The sequence below is a fragment of the Lampris incognitus genome, chromosome 2, assembly GCF_029633865.1.
Source record: "Lampris incognitus isolate fLamInc1 chromosome 2, fLamInc1.hap2, whole genome shotgun sequence".
Lineage (NCBI taxonomy): Eukaryota > Metazoa > Chordata > Actinopteri > Lampriformes > Lampridae > Lampris > Lampris incognitus.
The window spans coordinates 86169409-86182257 of record NC_079212.1 but is presented as its reverse complement, the minus strand read 5'-3'; the positions used below and the strand labels follow the sequence as shown (position 1 = coordinate 86182257).

General features: G+C 47.8%; 1 protein-coding gene across 1 annotated transcript in view; it reads right to left on the bottom strand.

Moving 5' to 3' along the window:
* LOC130107877 (inositol 1,4,5-trisphosphate receptor type 1) overlaps nucleotides 1-12849 on the bottom strand; it is a 204821-nt gene that overhangs the window by 83339 nt on the left and 108633 nt on the right. Inside the window, exons 25-34 of the mRNA XM_056274659.1 lie at nucleotides 11728-11782; nucleotides 9089-9254; nucleotides 4065-4238; nucleotides 3866-3940; nucleotides 3525-3665; nucleotides 3062-3187; nucleotides 2746-2946; nucleotides 2339-2590; nucleotides 1376-1501; nucleotides 1149-1277 (exon numbers count right to left, since the gene is read on the bottom strand). Of these exons, the coding sequence (XP_056130634.1) occupies nucleotides 1149-1277; nucleotides 1376-1501; nucleotides 2339-2590; nucleotides 2746-2946; nucleotides 3062-3187; nucleotides 3525-3665; nucleotides 3866-3940; nucleotides 4065-4238; nucleotides 9089-9254; nucleotides 11728-11782 (1445 nt within the window). The remainder of the gene's footprint in view (nucleotides 1-1148; nucleotides 1278-1375; nucleotides 1502-2338; nucleotides 2591-2745; nucleotides 2947-3061; nucleotides 3188-3524; nucleotides 3666-3865; nucleotides 3941-4064; nucleotides 4239-9088; nucleotides 9255-11727; nucleotides 11783-12849) is intronic.

Below are 12849 nucleotides of genomic sequence, written 5' to 3'. Positions count from 1 at the left end.
CTCAGGGTCATGAGGGATATTGGAGCCTATCCCAGCAGTCATTGGGTGGCAGGCAGGGAGACACCCTGGACAGGCCGCCAGGCCATCACACAGGGCCCACACACACACACACACACACACACACACACACACACACACACACACACACACACTTTCATACCTAGGGGCAATGTAGTACGGCCAATTCACCTGACCTACACGTCTTTGGACTGTGGGAGGAAACCGGAGCACCCGGAGGAAACCCACGCAGACACGGGGAGATGCAAACGCCACACAGAGGACGACCCAGGATGACCCCCAAGGTTGGACTACCCCGGGGCTCGAACCCAGGACCTTCTTGCTGTGAAGTGACTGCGCTAACCACTGCGCCGCCGTGCCGCCCGTCATCTCTTAATCCCTCTTTAATCCACCAAAAGCTCAAGTGTAGTGGTAGGGTAATTGAAATTCATGTTCTGAAGAAGTGTTGTTTTCATTAAGATAAATTAGAGAGGGCGCCCGGGTAGCATAGCGGTCTATTCCGTTGCCTACCAATACGAGGATCGCCCGGTTCGAATCCCCGTGTTACCTCCGGCTTGGTCGGGCGTCCCTACAGACACAATTAGCCGTATCTGCGGGTGGGAAGCCGGATGTGGGTATGTGTCCTGGTTGCTGCACTAGTGCCTCCTCTGGTTGGTCGGGGCGCCTGTTCGGGGGGGAACTGGGGGGAATAGCGTGATCCTCCCATGCGCTACGTCCCCCTGGTGAAACTCCTCACTGTCAGGTGAAAAGAAGCGGCTGGCGACTCCACATGTATTGGAGGAGGCATGTGGTAGTCTGCAGCCCTTCCCGGATCAGCAGAGGGGGTGGAGCGACGACCGGGACGGCTCGTAAGAGTGGGGTAATTGGATGGGTGCAATTGGGGGGGAAAATAAATTAGAGAGGTAGGTCTGGCATCACAGGAAGACTGCAAAGAGAGAATCTATACATTATATGGTGTTTGAATCTTTCCCCAACACACGTTACGAAGCACATTTCCTGTTTGAATGAAATCTCCGTATCACAGCAGTCCTGTCATCACTGCCATCACGTTTCAATTTTTTTCATTTCTTAAATGCTAAAAGCTCTGCAAAAGGTGCTTTGCATAGTCCTCCATAGTTGTAGCCAGTTACCTGTAGACTGGTGCTCTGGTCAGAGAAGGGTGAGCTGAAGAAAGTGGTTACGATGCTCATGACGGTCTCGGTTACGTAGCGCTCGAGGATTGTGTCTGCATGCTTGCGGTCACTTGTGTTGTTGCACACCTGAAAGCGCCAAAGCATCACAAAAATTACAGGTACAATTTCAAAGTTGTCACTGCATTGTGAGGGATTTCTCTGCAGAGATGCTCGTTTGTCCTCACTCTGCAAATATCAACGAGGAAGTTCTCAAACAGTTTCCACATGTGGTTGGACGTGTAGATCTCTTTCATCTCCACCTCGGTGTCCACATAGCAGTGGTTCAGGAAGTTGATGTAGGCAATCTTCACCTGAAAGGTAAAGTAACAATGAAAGCAAGCACCTTGTTTTTCCTGTACACAGGAATGAATCTGTGTTTGCTTTATCAAGCAAGATCTTTGGTATGGATAGAGCCTTAGATCTTCAACCACACAGCCCTCCTGCTGGTGGTCCAAACTAAAATGTGAACCCAGATATATCCACCATCATACAATCGTAGAGAAGTGCAGATTGCCCCCCCCCCGGCTCCCCAATTGTACCCCACTCTTCCGAGCTGTCCCGGTCACTGCTCCACCCCCTCTGCTGATCTGGGGAGGGCTGCAGACTACCACATGCCTCCTCCAATATATGTGGCGTCGCCAGCCACTTCTTTTCACCTGACAGTGAGGAGTTTCACCAGGAGGACATAGCGAATGGGAGGATCACGCTATTATCCCCTGTTACCCCTCCCCCCCGAACAGGTGCCCTGATTGACCAGAGGAGATGCTAGTGCAGTGACCAGGACACATACCCACATCCAGCTCCCCACCCGCAGATACAGCCAATTGTGTCTGCAGGGACGCCCCACCAAGCCTGAGGTAACACGGGGATTTGAACTGGGAATCCTGTGTTGTTAGGGAACGGAATAGACTGCTACACAACCCGGATGCCCCCAGATTATTTTTTTTTTTAATACAAGTCTAAGTACTCTTATTCTTAGAAGAGCCACCATTTGCATTGTTTTGAAGCCACAGAATGATATAAACGCCTCAAAAACACAATCCCCCCAACCCCTTCAGGTTCTGGTCCTAAACTTAAGACTTAAGACAAGCCAGTGCCTACCAAATTCTTAACACCTCTCTGTTTGGACACGTGTAGTCTCATCTCACCTCCGGAATGCAGTCCTCATGCGTGACCACCCGTACGATGTCATCCAATGGCAGCAGGGAATTGCACTTGATCTCTGTGTAGACATTCTTGCCCTCAGTGCAGACAGCGAGGAGCTCCACCAAGTGAATGTGGTACATCAGAGGGCTGTTCTCATCCATACGGTCACGTTCTGAACGCATCATTTGGACCAACGTCTGGAATGAGGCCCGGTCATTGTAGAAGACGAGAACATCTTCACCAGCGTTCACCAGCTATAAAAGAAAGCAAGGGATACTCAGTTCCTGGTGGAACTTTGATCAGTTTTGCAGTCAACTGTGGCACAGTGCAGCCAATAAAGGTTAATGTTGTGCTGAGGGGACAGACAAAAGGAAAGCATGAACAAAGTGAAACAACAGGACGGCATGACCTCAGCCATGACGATGTCCTGACACTTTTTGATGAACTTGTTCTCAGCTTTGACGATAGTCTGCAGAAACTTGAGGTATTGAACGTTACGGCCATGTGTTTCGATGCAGTGGACAAAGTGCTGCACCACACGCTCGTTGATCTCACTGCACAGCTGGAAGTTGTTCATGAAGATATGTTGCATGGTGATTGCTTCAAGAATCTGAATGACACAGAAGAGACAGTTGGTTGTTGGTTAAAACTAGAAAAAAAAAGTCAAATGATAAGGTATGTATTATGAGATGGGATGCATGTTCTTGGATGGCACTGTTCTTCACCCCTGGGTTAAGAAACAGGTTGATGTGCTTGTGGAGCAAAGCTTGGTTCTGTTGGTTCCCTGCACAGAAGTTCTGGAGAAACTGATGGGCCAACTTCATGATGTCCTGCATGCGCAGATCTTCTCCCTAAGTGGATAAAAAATGGCTGCCATGAAAGTGTCCAAGATGCAAAAAAATGTGAAAAAAAAATTGGAACACCTATAGCCAAGAGCAGCATTTCCCAACCCTGTCCTCAAGGAACCCCTATCCTGCAGATTTTCATCGTAATCCTGCATAGGTATCCCTGCTTGTACTTACTCAACCAATCATCTCACAGCACTTAATTATGCAAGGTGTGCAACATCTGACATAATTGATTGCTGATTGGTTGAATAACTACAAACAGGTACCTATTCAGTACCTGCAGGATAGGGGTTCCTTGAGGACTGGGTTGGGAAACACTGGCCTAGAGGGACCTGAGTACCTTCTCATAGGGGATCTGCAAGAGCTCTAGCACCACGGCGTGAGCCCCCATGTTTCTCAGCAGCCGCTGCTGCTGTTGCTTCTTGCTCTTTCTGCCAGACAGACCCTCCTGGACACAGAGCCTGCTGAGCCGCAGCAGGATCTGAGAGAGAACAGTTATGAAGAACAAGGATCCAAGAGACCGTAGAGAGAGAGTAGAGACAGAGGAGAGAAATAAACAGAAAGAGGGAGAGGTTTGAGAAAGTGAGAGCGAGAGAGGGAGGCGTGAGAGAGAAAAAGACAGTGGGCTTATCATACCATTCGTAATAACAGTCCCACCAAATTAAAAGGTACAATAATTACCTCCTTCACCACTCTGTAGTTGTAACTGCTGGTGCTTTCTGGCTTATTTGGTTTCTCTAAACCACTTGAGTCACCCTTCAGAAGACATCAGCAACAATCAATCAGAATCAAAGGCCTTGGTTAAGCTCCAAGATATTGAGTCGCAACTAGTGATCCTTAGGTCACGCTTGGAACTTGTGATGCTGTACCGACGCTGTACCTTCTTATGAGCTGGCTCGGTGGAGAGCCCCTCTCCTCCGTCAATAACCTCATCTGCCCCCTGTCTCTTGTAAACCCAGAGCTCAGACTTCTCCACAATAGAGCGCAGCTGGTCCAGGTCTGACTTGATTTGCTTGTAGTTGTCCACATCTTGGCTAGTCACCAACAACTGGACCTGGGGAGACATGGAGGGAAAGGAATGATGCAGACCATTTCACCACCACTGTCAGTGCACATGCATGTGTATGCATTAAGGGCGTGCCCCCCCCCCCCCCAAGACCGATTCGGGTTGTATCTTGTATAGCCAATCAATGAACCAATGTGCAAGCATATATATATTTAAAATGGATATTGCAGTGGGAATGAAAGAATCTTTGTAAGTTCTCTTTTTGGCCAGAGGTACTCTAAAGCGTCTGGCTGATGAGAGCAGCTGAAAGGAGTGGTGAAGGGGATGTGAAGGGTCCTTAGTGATGGAGTCAGCCTTTCTTCTCACTGCGTGACTGTAAAGGTCTGATAGTTGGGTGTGATTGGTGCCAGTGACTTTGGTTGCATGCTTGATGATTCTTGTGAGTTTTTTCTTTGTTTGCTCTGTGAGGAAGTTGTACCAGGATGCGTGTGTTGAATGTGAGGACTGATTCGATGAGTGAGCGGTATACCGCTGTTAAAATGTCCTGTCTGACATTAAAAACTTTCAACTTCCTCAGGACAAACATGCGCTGTTGGGCCTTTTTGTAGACCGTCCGCATGTTGTGTGATGGACAGCGGTCGATCTCTGTGTCCAGGTACTTAACGATCTTGACCTGTTCCACCACCTGCCCTCCCAGCTTGAGTGGTCCAGAGAGAAGGCGTAGGGTGCCTGGTGTCTTGCAACCCCCGCAACACAGCTCTATGGTCTTACTTATGTTCAGTTGTAGGGAGCTCTCCTGCAATCAGAGGACGATGGTGTCCACATAATGCCTGTATGTGGACAGGGAGCACTCATCTGTAAGGTGGGCCACCAAGGCCATGTCATCAGCATATTTAAAAAGTGAGTCGTAGTCCGCGGTGGAGTAGCGGTCTAAGCATCGGCTTGGTGTCGATGCAGTTGCCCTGTGGGGACTGGGGTTTGCGCCCCGGTCTCGTCAGATCCGACTATGGCCGGACTCGATGAAGAAGCAATCATTGGCAACGCTGTCTTCGGGAGGGGGGCGGAGTCGGCTTGTGTTCGTCATGTGAATGCGTCTCTGTGTGTGTCGGAAAAACAGTGGTTCGGCTTGGATTCGCCTTGTCATGAAAGTGGGGAGGCGTCTCCTTCGAGACTGCCGGCCGGAGAGATGCAGTTGGCAAACGCATGCAATACGAGGGTGGGTGTTTGAATTAAAATAGGGATCAATTGGCCACTAAATTGGGAGAAAAAAGGGGAAAAATCAGAAATAAATTTAGAAAAAATAAAAAATAAAAAGTGACAGTCCGTTGCTATTGCAGGTGATTTCATTTGTGTCTATGGAGAAGAGGATGGGTGACAAGACACAGCCGTATAGGACCCCAGGATTTAAAACAATGTTACTAGATTTGAAACCGTTCACTCTGACATGTTGGGGTCTGTCCTATATATAATAAGCCCTTAATCCATAAAACCACTGTTATGTTGACTTGTAGTCCGTGGAGGTGGTGCAGAAGTGTGTTTGTGTTTGCTGTATTAAAAGCTGATGAAAAGTCCATGAATGAAATCCCGACGTACGAGTTTGGAGAGTCGAGGTGCCTACCCACTGTATTCAGAAAAGTTAAGCTGGCATCCTCAACTCCTCTTTTTGCCTTGTAGGCAAACTGGAGCAGGTCCAGAGTCTCGCCCACCATGTTGGTAAGCTCCCTAGCAACCACCCTCTCCATGGATTTGCAGACGATGGAAGTGAGTGCCACAGGCCTAAAATTGTCCATGGCTTTGGCATGGGGATTTTTGGGGACAGGGATGATGGATGCTTCCTTCCATGCCCTGGGGACAAAGCTGGCATTCAGGAACAGCAGGAAAAGCTGTGTCACCACACCACCCAGCTGAGCTGCTTTATTCCTTCAGTACGCGGCCGTTGAGCCCGTCCACTCCACAAGCTTTCCTCGGATGAGGCTTGGAGAGGCTGGAAATGATCTTCTGCTCCTCGACACTGGTTGGTGCAGGGGCGTAGCTGGTGTTGGTCGGGGTCCAGTCCTCCACGGGGTCAGTCCTGTTGAACCTGGCGTAGAAGGTGTTTTCGCTACTCTGCGAAGGAGGCAGGAGCTGGGCACTGTATCTTGGCTAGTTTCTGAGCTCTGCCCATCATGGTGTTGAGAACCTGCCATACCTTCCTGGCATTTCCTCTGGTGAACCTCTCCTGCATCTTATTTTTCTATCGCTGCTTGGTTTTGTGCTTCAGCACAGTACGATGCAATACAATTTAGTACAGTGCAATGCAAACAATTCCATTTACGTAAACTCTATTAATGTCACAGTTCTGCAACAAACCCCAACCCCTTGCATCTACTCAGTCCAGTACTGGGAGAGTGAGAGAAGGATGGTGTTAAAATTATAACTGAAATTCAATTTAATTTGTTGGAAGTAAAACCGGAAAATCAGTGCAGCTCTAAATAATCCTTTCTAACGGGCGGCAGTTTGTTAGCAACACATTTCTGCAATTAGACAATCTGAAAAAATGTGTTTATCTTCATTTAAGAACGAAAAATACTGACTGCCTGTATTTATGGGAAGCAAAAGCATTCTCCCCATGACTCTCCCACAGCGAGTCCATGACATCAGAGCAGGTCACCAGATAACTCATGCCAACTCTGTATTTCCCCGCTTTTAGGCAGGTTTTACATATTGCCACGTGTTCATCAAAGTATTCAGTATTCTTACAAAACCCAAAGTTAACCCACACTTGCGATTTATATATCGTCGTTTGGGAGCGAGGAACGCAAAAAGTTGGTTTTATTTCAGTGAGAGTCAGGAGGTCACGTGACCTCCCAACTCACTTACACATCCAGTAAAGTTTAGGTGCTGGGATGAGAAAAACAGTGCCAGGAATCAAAAAAAGGGCCTACACACCAGATAATGCTCCAAAAGCACCTTTAATTATAAAAACACACACACACACACACACACACACACACACACACACACACACACACACACACACACACAAAACTGTTTGATTTCTTTGTCCGGTCAAACAGGAAACATAGTTTGGCCCCACACATTATGTATGCCGCCAAAACATTAAAACCACCTGTAGGTCTCTCCCCCCCCCCCCCCCCCCCGTCTGGTCCAATCCCACCGAAGAGCTACTGTAACTCAAACTGCTGAACAAGTGAATGCTGGCTATGACAGACAGGTGTCAGAACACACAGTGCATCACAACTTGCCGCGTATGGGCTGCGTAGCTGCAGACCGGTCAGAGAGCCCCTGATGACCCCTGTCCACTGCCGAAAGCACCTTCGGTAGGCATGTGAGCATCAGAACTGGACCATGGAGCAATGGAAGAAGGTGGCCTGGTCTGATGAATCACATTTTCTTTTACATCATTATGGGAAGAAGACAAGCCGGTGGAGGCAGTGTGATACTCTGGGCAATGTTCTGCTGGGAGACCCTGGGTCTGGCCATTCACGTGGATGTTACTTTGTCATGTGCCACCTACCTAAACACTGTTGCAGACCGAGTACATCGCTTCATGGTGACAGTATTCCCTGATGGCAGTGGTCTCTTTCAGCAGGAGAATGTGTCCTGCCACACTACAAGTTGTTTGAGGAACATGACAAAGAGTTCAAGGTGTTGCCCTGACCTCCAAATTCCCCAGATCTCAATCCGATCGAGCATCTGTGGGATGTGCTGGAAAAACAAGTCTGATCCATGGAGGCCCCACCTCGCAACTTACAGGACTTAAAGGATCTGCTGCCAACGTCTGGGTGCCAGATACCAGAGGACACCTTCAGAGGTCTTGTGGTGGAGTCCATGCCTCAATGGGTCAGAGCTGTTTTGGCAGTATGAGGGTGACCTACACAATATTATTTTATAATATATGACACATCCCATAATCCACTTGTCTTTTCCTACCATTGTCTGCCACATGCCCTATGGGGAGAGAAGGAGGAGAGCAGGGGGATAGAAGGGTATACACTAATATGAGAGGAGTGTAGATAGATAGATAGACACATGCCATTCATGTACCAGAATACCCTGAAGCCCACATTGATGTTTCCGTCTTTCCTTAAAAACTACTACAAGCTGTCTGAACTGCCAATACTGTCTGAACTGCCCACTACATGCTGTCTGAAGTGATGCAGCCATACATTAAGCTGGCACATTGAACTGGTTAATCATCACACCCCTGTTGTAGTTATTCGTCCGTCGCAGCGACGAGGACCATGTAGTCATCCTATGATGGATGACTGATGAATTGCGCGATGATTAAAGTGAGGAAGAGCCGCACATCGTCAACCCCACTCTCTCGTCCGAGACCAACTACTACCAGTGGCAAGACTAGTGAGACGACTGGTAATGGAGACGGATGCAGATTTCTCCTCAGGGTTTCTTCCTGTAGACGAGTATACCCACAAGGCAGCGGAGGTTTTAAATCAATTTTCCTTCCCCTCGTTGAGCTGCCTGACAAGGATAGTGGAGCTTCATCTACCTGGGTTTGAAATCAGAGTTGTCCTTCTCCTAGATTGGCTGCCAACCAAGGCGCATGAGTCCAATCGACCCATCCCGGTTATACCGCCGGGAATAATCACACCCCAGGTATGCATGTAACAGATGAAGGCAGAGTTGTTGTTGAATAAAGTTGACATATCTGAATATGTCTTGGTTATTTGGATTGAAATGCATCAAGAGCATTGATTAACTTATCTTTCATGTGATTTGTAGAAGTGTCATTATGTTCCAACACTTGGTAAGTGAAACCCAATGATCCCCTAAAGTCCTTCAGATGGTGCCCTTCTCATTTTTTGTATTGCTCCTGCTCTGCATGCATTCCCTGTTCATTCTATTGTAATCTATGTATTTATTTTAAGGTGTTGTACCTGTTTAAAAGCCTGCAGGACTTCCTGCCGTTGGCTAAAGTGTCTGAAGAGCAGGTGGAGGGCTCTGGACACTAGCGGAGGATAGTCATGCATAGTTAAGTGAAGAAGAACTCTCAAGAAGGTACGGCCACCATGGTCATCCAGGTCCAAAGGAGTGTTTTCTTCACTGGAGAGAGAGAGACACACACACACACACACACACACACACACACACACTTACCACCCAGCATCTAGGTTTTTAGTTAATGTCTTTTTCTGCGTTGAAATTGTGACGATTACTCAGAACGTTGAATCAGTTCATCTGGACACAAAGGTTAGTAGGAGAAACGTTTCATCGTCATGTAAGTGACCTCTTCAGTCTCAGCTGACTTCAGGTATCCCACCCTTATAAACAGCACAGCTGCATAACGACAGATAACAACAATTGGTTTCATATGCAAACTGCGGTAAACATTAACTAGAGTTAGGGCCCAGACACACCAAACCGACTACCGGCGACGGATGCCGACTGTCGCGTCGCCTGCTGTCTGTGCCAAAAAGTAGCACTTGAACACACTGCAATGACTACAGCTGACAGCCAACTAGCATGTACATTCTGCACTGATTCGCTAAGCTGAACAGCCATCAGAGTGATCTCTCTCACCGACGGGCTCCACCGCTTCAACATGATGAATCGGCTGAAAAGCTGCCGACAGGGCTCCGACTAGTGCCGACGGTGCGGGACACACAGCAAAAACTAGGGTCACAGACGCTCACCGACGGCCCGACATTGGTTGACAGCCGACTGTCGGCCTGGTGTGTCAGGGCCCTTACCATGGCCATGTGTACTATTCACAGAGGATTGGGGAATAGTTGCAATCACAGTATTGTAAGATGGCGACAGATGCACTCTTTTAGCTCAGGTGACATCCTCAAATCTGAACCAATGGCTAGGTGGTGTCCCTGGATAGGACATCAGAGCCCTCTTTTCCACTTCCTCCATATACAAGTTGGCAACTAAAGGTGAGACTGGGGAACCCATAGCACACCCATGCCTTTGCCAATAGTACTGCCCCCTGTATGTGAAGTATGTGGACTGAAGACACAGCTTCAGCATAACACTGAGGGTGGTGTGGCGGCGGCCTCGCCTAGCCTTGACTGTGTTTTTTAGTGTCGTCGTGTGGAGTGTGGGGAGGTGTGTCGAGGGTGTCTGGTTGGGAGAGCTGATGTTGGATCAGCTGAGGGAGCTTGGTCTGCTGCATCCTGTGGGCCCAAGGACCACGGCCCTGACCGGAGCTGCACCCGAAGAGGAAACACTGAGTGCAGTCTGACAGGACGCGGAAGCGGGGCAAGCTAAGCTAACTGCTAGCCCATGCAGACCGGCAGTTCTGACAGTCATCCTGGCTGGTGTCCGTTCTCCTGGACAGTGATTTTTGTTTTGTTTAGCTTAGATATGTGTTGGTTTGGATATATCTGTGTTCTTGTAGCTTTTGGATATGTGGTTTTTTTTGGATATGTGTTTTTGTCTTTGTGTGGCACTGCTGTGGGCTGGAGGAAACCATGTTTCGCTTCATTACAGGTGCGCAAGTGCATGAAATGAAATGACAAAGTGTTGCTGATTCCTATTTCTGATTCTGGGGAACAGACACACTTGGTCAGTGTTAAGGGTGGTCGTACTGCTAAGGGTGGGGTGGTCTTGTAATTTCATACGGAGCATCTCCACTGCTTGATCAACAGGAACACACATGATTAGACATAACATCATTAGAGACCACTGTTTCATCCTCCTCACCTTATCCACAACATCCACAGTGTTCTGAATGTAGTGTTCATTACCGTCTACCAACGGGTTAAGACTAGATGCCAGAAACTTAGAGATGTTATAGGTCACTGAGTTAATCATACAAACAATAGGCCTGTTTATGTACCTTGGGTAAACCGTACGGACTAGGTGTAGCGTCCCCTGGGTATAATCTGTGGTATAAATTCTGTCAGTAGCATAGAGTACATCTGTCACCGTCTTACAACGCTATGATTGCAACCATTCCCCAGTCCTCTGTGAATAATTTGCATATGAAACCAACTGTTGTTTTTGGTCAGTATGCAACCGTATTGCTTATAAGGGTGGGGATACCTGCAGTCAGCTGAGACTGGCTAAGTCACTTATGCCCCTTTTCCATGGTACCGGCTCAACTCAACTCAACTCGCTTCTGTGTCGTTTTCCATTACTGTAACAGTAACCCTCAGTGTAGCTGGTCGTCATAGCGACGCCTGGTTTTCAATTTCAAATTGTACTTTTAAGATAACTCCGCTTCAGTATTTAAAAATGCTGAGTGATATCCCATGCACGCACTAATGACAGAGTGACGTGTTTCTCTGACCAATCAGAGGTCTGCTTTGATTTTGGTACCCGCTCCAGTTTTTTGGAACCTCGACAAAGGTGGTACCAGAAAATTGGTAACAGTTACCAAAATGCCGGTACTTTCCAGTAATGGAAAATGAAAAAAGGGCGAGTCGAGTTGAGCCGGTACCGTGTAGTAGAAAAGGGGCATTAGATGAGTGATGAAATGTTTCTTTCAATAAACTCTGTGTCCAGATGGACATTCTGACATTTCTACACCTGGATTATTGAGCATGCATCAAGACATTGTGACAATTACCTTCCACCAAATATCCCCTCGGCCTGCTCTTCTATGTGCTCAAAATCCAGTGCCCCTGAAGGCAAAAGAAAGACATGCTAGATTGCTCAATTACACCACAACACTGATATTCATCAATACATGTTGGATGAATAATTTTCATTTGGTTCAGTAAGCTATGATGTGTATTTTGCATTTTGATTATGCAGGGGGCTGCATAACCAAACCCAACCCAGCCACTGAGGATGCACAAGCCAGTGCGTTCTTAGTGCCGGTCCTAAGCCTGGATAAATGGGGAGGGTTGAGTCAGGAAGGGCATCCAGCGTAAAATCTTTGCCAAATCAAATATACGGATAAAAAAACAGATTTCCATACCGGATCTGTCGAGGCCCGGGTTACCAACACCTGCCACCGGTACTGCTGGCCAGCAGGCTACTGGTGGAAACTATGCTACTGTTGGGTGAAGGAGAGGGGGAAGGCATGTCCTGAGGCAGCAGGAGAGGAGGAAGAGTAGGAGTGTAGAGGTGAGAGTCAGAACTTTGAATGTTGGCACTATGACTGGTAAAGGGAGAGAGCTGGCTGATATGATGGAAAGAAGAAAGGTAGCCATACTGTGTGTACAAGAGACCAGGTGGAAGGGGAGTAAGGCCAGGAGTATCGGAGATGGGTTCAAACTCTTCTACCATGGTGCAAATGGGAGGAGAAATGGGGTAGGGGTAATTCTGAAGGAAGAGTAAGTATGTCAAGAGTGTGTTGGAGGTGAAGAGAGTGTCAGACAGATTGATGAGCATGAAGCTGGAAATCGAAGGTGTATTGATGAATGTTATCAGTACATAACATTTAAACACCTGATTACCGCAAGTTGGGTGTGAGGTGGAAGAGAAAGAAGAATTCTGGAGTGAGTTGGATGAAATGGTGGAGAGTGTACCCAACCAAGGAGGAGAGAGTGGTGATTGGAGCAGACTTCAATGGGCATGTTGATGAAGGGAACAGAGGCGGTGAGGAGGTGATGGGTAGGTATGGTGTCAAGGAGAGGAATGTGAAAGGACAGATGGTGGTGGATTTTGTGAAAAGGATGGAAATGGCTGTGGTGAATACATATTTCAAGAAGAGGGAGAAACACAGGGTGACGTACAAGAGTGG